We start from the raw sequence: 9023 nt of genomic DNA on the forward strand, positions 1-9023 counted from the left end.
GGTGGCCCCCCCCGACCCCCCCCCTCGACCCCGAGTGCAGGAGAAGCAGTGATAGAAAATGAGATGAGACATACCGCACATGCCTCCCTTCTTTCATGATGTAACCTGAGTAATAACAATAATAACAATGATAATGATAATAATAATAATAATGATGGTTGTGTCACTATCTTTTCATCCTCTGTGGAGCTTTCCTGCTCTACTTGAGAGCAAACAGGCCCCTGCACTGTATCGCAAAAAAAGCCACCGAGTCATTCAGACCTCTCGTTTTGTCATCTCCTCACTTCGCTCCATTTTCAGAAAATGAATCTCATCATGGGCAAATCCCAAAGCCATCCATTGTGGCGATTAAGCAACTGTCAGCGCCACAACGGCCGCTGCGACTGGCCTCGCTTTACTCCGGCACAACACCTCCATCTAGCGGCCACATCTGGGAAAACTACTACTGCTGCTGCTTCGGCTGCTGCTGCTGCTCGGAGTTCAACAAACACTCGGCCCAGTCCAAGCCCAGCTCCTGTCTACCACTTCACTGATAATTGTCACATCAAATCAAGCAACATAAAGGCCTTCTAATGAAGGCTGGGAGAGTGATGAAAAAAAACGGAGACCCATAAACAACCAGAATCAGGAAACAGCGATAAAGAATGGCAAAGAGACAGTCTTGAGTCCCACCTGATGAAATAAGAGAATTTCTCACAAAAATGATTAAAGTACCTAATATATACAAGTGACAAATTATGGATATGGACGTGTGCATTTCACGAGATTTAAAAAAAAAAAAAAAAAAAACAGCTTTAAAGACTATGGTGCATTTTTATGTTTTTTTTTTTTTTTAGTACAAACACTGAACAGTTTGTTTCCTTCTGAGCACTATATCAATAAAAAAGAAAAGAAAAACAGCCTGACCTCTGACCCAATACTTTCTACTGCTGACAACTGATAGCTACCGGTCGGTAACATTAGCGACACCATGAGTTGCATGTCATCCCGGTAAAGGGAGAGTTCACGCAAAATCGAAAGGGACCAATAACCAATAGCAATCCCTGTGTCAATAGAAGCTTAAAGCCACTCTCAGGTTTCTCAAGGAGATGCCTCTTGTGAACCAAGTGCTTAAAAAAGAAAAAAGAAAAAGGAAAATCACAAGCTGAGACGTGATGATTTTCTTAGCCAAAATATCCACTGTTATGCCCTCTAAATGTATGACGAGCACTGGGAGTGCGTCTGATAGTCGAGGTGTCGAACACCTCCTGAAACTTTTCAAAAGAACAGAATTCTGCAGAAATTACAACAAGGCCGACAAACTCACCCGTGATCAAGCTTTGCTCGGACAGTGAAGACAGCCTGAGACACACACACACACACACACACACACACACACACAAATACACAAGTTTAGCGAGAGAAAGTAAGTCACCTCCACCTTACTGTAAAGTACCACACTGCACAAACACCAAACCAGTCAATACTTTCTCTTGCATTTATTGTCATTGCATAACGTCAGGACAAACAGCTTTGTGATTTATTACAGTGCCCTACTTTTACTTATTGCCCTCATTTAACTTAATTTCACCAAGATTGGCATAGGTTGATAAATTAACCCCCCCCTCCCCTAATCAAATGCAGCCTCAGAAATGAATCTGAAATTCCTTAACTAGAAAGGCTCTGCTTTGATTAATTGATTAAAAAAAACTACAGACTGAAACTGGAATAAGGGTTGCAACAAACGAGACGCGGGGTTTGCTGTCGGCTTTATTGACGCGTGGATCGCGTTACCATCGATTTACAGTAGCTTGAGGTGAATGACGTCGACTCAATCATTTAAAAGCTCCCATATTGCACCGTTTTCAGGTCTCTGTTGCTCCGCCTGGGCTCCACATTACGCATGATCATTTATAAATAAAACTCCACTTCCAACGTGATTGGAAAGGGACAAAAAAAATAAAAAGAATGCAATGGCGACCGCGAGGCAAGCACCTGGGTGCGGGAGGTATCGGTGCCCTTTGTGACATCACCGAGAGCTCACGTCCGGAACTGGGTGCTTTAGTACATTTACAGATGGGGAGGGGGGGTGGGGGGCATGTAAAAGAAGTAACACTGGTGACACGACTCCTGCGTATTATTACAAGTCACTTTGGTGGCCATCTTGTACTTCGATGGAACCGAGCAGCGGGAACCCTTCCCTCGTCTCCGCTATCGATGGTCCGGACAGTTCAGATCAGGGAGGAGAGAGCCAGAGTGTCCGAGGTGTTGGGTCCACGCCGGCCCCTCAGGCCCCGGCCTTGTCCTGCTGCACTGTGCCGACCGCTGCATCCGCCTCTCCTTCCTCCTCCATTTTCACCGCTAACCAGGACTCTCGGTGCAACCTCTCGCTCCTTTCCACCTCCCCGACACCGGGCGGCGACGTGGCCTGCATGTGCACCGGCAGCCGTCGGAACTCGTCGTCGTTCACGTCGAAGTCTCTCATCTTCGAGTCCAAGATCCACCAGCGGCCGGCGAAGCCCACGTCGAGCATCCTCTCGGGGAGCTCCCTCCACGGCACCGACAGGTTGGAGCACCGGGCTTCGTACAGGGCGACGTCCGGGTCGTAGTCGTAGCGGAAAACCAGCGTGAAAAGGCCGAGGCTGACGTGACGCAGGCGACCCTCGTTGCGGAGCTTCACCAGGCTCAGCACGTGGCCGTCGGACGTCGGGCTGCGGATCCACGGGGAGAGCAGGCCCAGGTGGCCGGAGCACTCCAGCAGCGCCGTCTCGAAGGAGGACCGGTCCGGTTTGGTCTGGAAAGAGGCCCAGGCTCCGCCCACGAGGGCCGCGTACACGGAGGCTTTGAGCGGTCGCTTGCGCGCGCTGACAAAGATCTCACGGCAGGCGTCTTTGTAGTCTGAGGCCATGCTGCGAAACCACACACCTGGAGACAGCGGGAGGGACGATGCGTACATTATGGCCCGTGGCATCAAAGCCGACGTACAGGGGAGCATTCAGGAGCGCCACAACTTATTTTGCAACTCTTTTTGCTCCAAACATCAACTTGTTGACTTGATGAGATTATTTAGGAGATTCATGCTGGACTCCAGCGGCGCATCCTTAATCTGACCACCCCAGAAAATCTAATCTGATTTTTTAGAAACAGCATATTAATTCCTCTGTTGCTTTGTTGGACCATCGACACGTTTGTCAGAGGGGACAAAAACAAGGTGGTCAAAGGAAGGGGTGCCAACGCCGGGCTCAGAAGAAAAGGTAACAACTGTGCCTCCCCTTTGTGACATCACAAAGAGCAGATTTCCAATAGTGTAGTTTAGCAAACGAGTGTGCCATCCTTGACATATAAAAGATGGAGAAAACAGATGAAGCAAAGAATAGCCATCTCTCAATTCCGGCAATTACTGTTGCTAAAACGCACCAAAACATAATAATAGAATATAATATATAAAGAAAACACTGGTAAAGTGAATTTTGAACCCCCCCCCCCTCCTCCCGGTTCTTACTGTAATTGCTAAATGTATAAATAACCACTCAGGGGTGCGGAAAACTAACTTCAGCAGCTGCATTTGAAGGAGTGCATGTCAAAGCCTAAGCTAGTGAAGAGGGACCAGACATGCCTGACTAGCACGCGCAGTTTCTCACCCGCTTTGCTGTTTTTAAGTCTCTCCCATCGACTGGCAGGGACCGGGGGTGCTGCCGCGGCTGCTGTTTCAGAAGCCGCGCAGAACATCCTCGTCACGACGCGCAAGGACGCCATGTTGATCAGGTCTTGATCAGAAACGGTCACCTTCTCGGAGAAAATTCATCTCACAGGAAGTGGACGGATCACATGGGGCCAAAATGGCGGACCCCATGTGAATCGGCTATTAACTTCCGACGGAAAGGTGCAAGCACTAAATGGTTCCGGTTTCAAGATTTGTTTTTGTATTTTGTATAATTAAAAAAAAAAAAGAGAGAGAGAGAGAGAGAGAGATAGTTTTCCTATTCTTAATTAATCACGGGACATATACATTATTATTTATAAAAAACAAACGAAGAGATTCGATTTTTTTTTTTTTCTATCGAGGAGATTCACGTGACCTATTTGTTTACGTGGTGACGTGTACCGGAAGACATGCCAAACAGTCTCCTGCCTGCAGCCAGCTATCTCAGCAACGACTGGAATTTGTTAACCTTTTTTGTTTTAGGATCTCGGGCCGCTCTGTCTTAGCCGCCATTATTGATTCTGTTGTCCTGTGGGTGCCGTTGCTGTATCGGTCTTACATATAGATATAGACGGAGGAGCAGGAGTGCGCGTTTAGTGGAGCTAGAGTGTTAGCCTAGAGCAGGTATTAGCTGTCAGATCTGTGGCTACAGTCACGCCACCATCGCCAGAGACATCCTGCTGAAAACAGGTTGGTTTTTCCAGTTCTTATTTTGCTGTCATGGTGTAAAAAAAAGGACTGTATTTATATTAGTTGTTGTTGTTGTTTTAATGACTATGAGCATTGTGTCACGTTATGTGACGTCAAGCAAACTCGGGTGTCATTTTGAACCGTCCTGCAAAGTAGCAGATGTTTGCCGAGTTGATAACAACGTGGATCCCCACCCAGGTGTCGCATGAGCTTCCTGTTTGTTCAACGCAACTATGGCCAGCCCGAATGATCTACAATTCCAAGGTAACCACGCGAAATACATTGAAACACAGCACAAACAAAACAATATAATAAATAACGTATTAGATCATTGTTTTACCAATTTAGTATCTTGTCAGTTTGGTTTTCAGTCAACTTTGTTTGTTACCACAGAGCAACCGTTTCAGTGGCTACTAACTTATTGACTGCCACTGATTCCTTGATGCACATCTACAGAGTTTGAGGAGGCCGCCGAGCTGCTGTCTGCAGACCCGGGAGCCTCCACGCTCAGCATGTCTGGATCAAACTCCTCGACGCCAACCGCGGCTGCGCAAGACGTGAAACTGGACCTCTCTGAGGATGAGGAGGGTCAGGAGGAAAGCTCCGAGGTGTGAGGAGCATTTTTTTTGTTTCGCGTAGAAAATTAATGTGCGCCTGCAACACAAGGGGAGATCGGAGTTGGGGCAGGAGACAAATCATACGTCTGCTTCCAGCTTTTAGGTGGACAGAAAGCAGCTGGTGGCTTCTGGACCTTCGAGTACTATCAGTCTTTCTTCAACGTGGACACAGTCCAGGTGCGGGACAGACGATTGGTTTATGTTATGCTGAAGTAATCAATCACAGCGTTAAGTTCAGAGGATTTGTATGCTTTCTTTGATGTCCCTTCGTATGTTGCAGGTCCTGGACAGAGTCAAGGGGTCAATGATGCCGTTGCCTGGAAGAAACTTTGTCAAACACCACATCAAGAGTAACCCCGATCTATATGGTGAGCCGGCATCATGAACCCTTTGGTCAATGTTAGGACAAACTCTGCATTGTTTTAAACCCTAAAAAAAAATAATCTACTTTTATGATTAATACCTAAATATTGCGGGAGATGTGAAATCAGATCAGATGATCAAAAATCAATGATGGCCAAGTGAATTCAACTGTGAAGTATTTCTTTTCCATGTTGGATATCCTCCTCAGTGAGAAATTGTATTTGCCGTGTGGGAAGGGAAATGCACTGCTGTCGCGTTTATTAGCCGCTTATTACAGATGATAAGGTTTTCATAAGGGTTTCATGAATGCAGCGCGGGCGTGACGAAAGCAGCCAGTGACAGCATCCTGCGTGTGTTTGTGTGTCGCAGGTCCTTTCTGGATCTGCGTGACCCTGGTGTTCTCGGTAGCGATCAGCGGCAACTTGTCCACCTTCCTCAGCAGACTGGGCGACCCCTCGTACCACTACAGGCCGCAGTTCCACCGAGGTCGGTCCTGCTCCTTGCTGCTCTCCGATCCTCTCTGATTGCGCCTAGCGACGACGCGCGTCATATTCCCGTCCTGTCCTGTTCTGTCCCGACAGTGACGATAGCGGCGCTGGTCATCTTCCTGTACGCCTGGCTGGTGCCCGTCGCTTTGTGGGGTTTCCTGACCTGGCGGCAGGGGACCGAACGGCAAATGGGAGGCTACACCTTCCTGGAGACGGTGTGCGTCTACGGCTACTCCCTCTTCATCTACATCCCCACCTCCGTGAGTCCCGACCTTCCCCTGGGGTGTCGCCTTGACCCCCCCCCGCCCCCCGCTGCTGAACACCCACCTCCAGGTGACCAAAAACATCTTTCAACGCCCCCCTTATTTCCCACTTCCAGGTTCTGTGGATCATTCCATTCGACTGGTTGCGGTGGGCGCTGATCCTCGTTGCCATCGTGATCTCCGGCTCGGTCCTGGTCCTCACGTTTTGGCCCGTCGTCCGCGACGACACCAAGGTGGCGGCCGTGGCCACCGTGGCCACCATCGTGGTCCTGCATACCCTGCTGGCCATCGGCTGCAAGGTGAGCGGGCGACGCCTGCAAGAGAGGCCTCCTTTCAAGTCAAACCCGACCGGCCGGTTGATTCCTCTGTGTCTCCTCTTTTCAGATGTACTTCTTCCAGACGGCAGTTTACATAAACCCGGTCCCCACTGCAAACACGTCGCACCACGTCACGGCGCCCCCCCCCCATCCCCACTGACCTTCGGGAACGAGGACGTGACGGAATGAAGGATAGTTTTAAACTCTGGACTCAATGAAAAATACGCAAAACTGTGTTCAGACAGACCGTCTGATGGGAACGGAGATGTTTTTGGTTGAATAGGTGGTTAGAGAGTGCGGGCGGGGGTTGTTTGTCTTATTTATTCCGAGCTGTTTCGACTGTGACTGGTAGCACTTTCAGCACTGTAACAATCGCACACGCCTGCTTTGAGGAAGTAGTGGTTCCACCTCGTCTGACGGGCTTTCCTCAGACTCCTCCTGATGGAACCTTTTTTTTTATTATAATTTTTTTTAAATCTAATGATTCTGTTAAAAGCGCATCTCACCAAGAAATGGAACAAATACTTCAGTAAAGCTCGCTGCTGGCCACGTCAAGCCCCGTCTCAAATCATCTCAAAGGTTTATCGCATGGACCAAAGCGCAGTTCACACATGAAATCACCAGAAAGCTGTCAGAAGTGAAACCCCATTGTGGTGGGAAAATACCATATTGTTTGGTTTAAGTGACCAAAACACAAAACAGTTACAAAGTGGTGCGCAGCATTTCGACAGGCGCTGCAATTAAATGCTCATTTAAATCTGAGAAGACAGAATTGCTTCCATTTGTTGAGCTGTTCTCTTGCTATATCGCTTAACTTGTGCTATTTGACTCACTCCAGGCGCAGAAGTGCTCCCCCATCCCTTGAATTTAGGATGAAGCAGCCGTTAAATGCTACACTTCCCACCAAGGGCTGTCACAACCAAACATCTGGACTCGTTTCGAGCGCTATGCTACATGTCGCTAGCGCGCTGAACCGCGCCGTGTGGTTTAGCACGCGAGACGACGCTGCAAACATTCCCGCTGAGCGCCGCTTTTCCATTTCAACATTGCTGTTGGGTTTGATACATTGCCATGTTTACCCTATTCAACATTAATGCTAATGGCCATTATTGCACTAAGAGACTATCAGGCAGTGTTACCGTCTTTCAACAGCTGCGGCGTTCAGTGAACTGGGAGCTGTGGCAGTGAGCAGCTGTTTAAGAGTGCGTTCAGTGTGAGATGCAGGCGGAGGGTGGGGAGGAGGGAGGAAACTGTTCCAGATGACCCGAGACGTTAAGAGAGCTGAATGCTACTCCTGGTAGTCATAGAATAAAATGAACTGCTCAGTCTCCCAGGGCTCGAAATAATTATTTTTTTTCCTTTTCTTTAAATTGATGATTAATGGAGGCTGGAATGGGTGTTTAATGTGTGCTCGAGTATTTATTTCCTACTGTGATCGGGGATTTGTTAAATAAAATGAGTCCTGCGTTAATAAAAACAAGTCCCTCATTGTTTTGTCCAAAGAAATTCCCAATTTGTCCTTCATTTCCGAGCACGGAGCTCGGACCAGACATGTTTTCCCTTCAAACAATTATCAGATGTTTCGTATGATAATGGAATCCATAAGGGGACTAATTGAAGCTTAAACGCTGCGCTCTTGTCCTGCAGGCTTTTTGCCGCTAGAATAATTAAAATGAAATTGCTGACCTTGCGTCGCTAAGTGAACCGAAGCCAATGATTCACATCTGCGGCGCTCAATAATGTTCTGATTTCCATTGATATTCATTATCGTTTATCCCCCCCCGTCCCTCCCCCGCTCTTTGGCTTCTTCGCAGCCTCGCTGCCAGCAAGCATTTTTATTTGAACGCGGATCCTGGCGGAGATCCCGTGACGCCTTATCCAGCTGATAATCACCGTCGCGTCACGGCTCCCGCTTCGGAATGTTTGATAACTTATCTAAAGATATCCCCGGGTATTCTTAACTTGTTTTGAAGAGCTCATGTGACACAGCGGGTGACCTGCCACCGTGTGAAATGAATTCAGATCGCAGGCGTCCTCTGGTGGCCGCTGCTCCGGCTTGATTTGATTAAAAGAAAACAACAACTTCATTTTGTTTGGATGCAGCGCGCAGGCCATCAACACTGATTACATAACAGGGCAAATCAAGCAGCACCGAGCAGCAGCACTAGGGAGGTCTTCCAGCTAGGTCATGGCAAATGACAAATGAACTGTCTGTTCAATACTCTCAACACAACAATCACCCCCCCCCCCCCCAGCCTTTTTAAAATATCACTAGAAAAAAAAATATGAACAAGATGAAGCCGAAATCGTTGCTCTTTGCTGTCGAGAGGAGGCTTAAGCGGACTGAGTCACCGCCGCCGTTGAACATCAGCCTACTACACGGTGAGTCAGCAGGGATGCTTCCCACTAATAGAGTGAAAATAGCTCATGAAGGCAGCAACCTGAGTGAGAGGGCAGCCAGGAGTGGGTTATTCCGGGCGTCGTGGACAGCAAAACATAAAAGAGATACTACAACATCAATATCCATATTGTACTGCATCATGACTAATGACGCTTCAGGATACAATACCGTCTGGTTAATGGAAGGCCGCATCGCGGAGCGG

General features: G+C 48.2%; 2 protein-coding genes across 3 annotated transcripts; one reads left to right on the forward strand and one right to left on the reverse strand.

Annotated features, from left to right (window-relative positions):
• Positions 1-1456: 1456 nt before the first annotated feature.
• Positions 1457-3849, reverse strand: timm29 (translocase of inner mitochondrial membrane 29). The gene is made up of 2 exons (XM_076023702.1): positions 3621-3849; positions 1457-2904 (listed from the first exon to the last, which is right to left on the reverse strand). The coding sequence occupies exons 1-2, from the start codon at positions 3733-3735 to the stop codon at positions 2267-2269; spliced, it is 753 nt and encodes a 250-aa protein (XP_075879817.1). The 5' UTR covers positions 3736-3849; the 3' UTR covers positions 1457-2266.
• Positions 3850-4069: 220 nt separating this feature from the next.
• Positions 4070-7900, forward strand: yipf2 (Yip1 domain family, member 2). 2 transcript variants are annotated; one of them, XM_076023704.1, is made up of 9 exons: positions 4070-4372; positions 4532-4636; positions 4829-4980; positions 5086-5166; positions 5270-5357; positions 5722-5838; positions 5934-6100; positions 6220-6402; positions 6488-7900. In XM_076023704.1, exons 2-9 carry the CDS (start codon positions 4606-4608, stop codon positions 6578-6580), a joined length of 912 nt encoding a protein of 303 aa, XP_075879819.1. In that variant the 5' UTR covers positions 4070-4372; positions 4532-4605; the 3' UTR covers positions 6581-7900. The 2 variants fall into 2 exon arrangements, with proteins under 2 accessions (XP_075879819.1, XP_075879818.1); XM_076023703.1 differs by having other exon boundaries at positions 4571-4636.
• Positions 7901-9023: the final 1123 nt, after the last annotated feature.

The sequence above is a fragment of the Nelusetta ayraudi genome, unplaced genomic scaffold (assembly GCF_046127955.1).
Source record: "Nelusetta ayraudi isolate G7.1 ecotype Tasmania unplaced genomic scaffold, CSIRO-AGI_Nayr_v1 ptg000016l, whole genome shotgun sequence".
In the NCBI taxonomy this organism is placed as follows: Eukaryota; Metazoa; Chordata; class Actinopteri; order Tetraodontiformes; family Monacanthidae; genus Nelusetta; species Nelusetta ayraudi.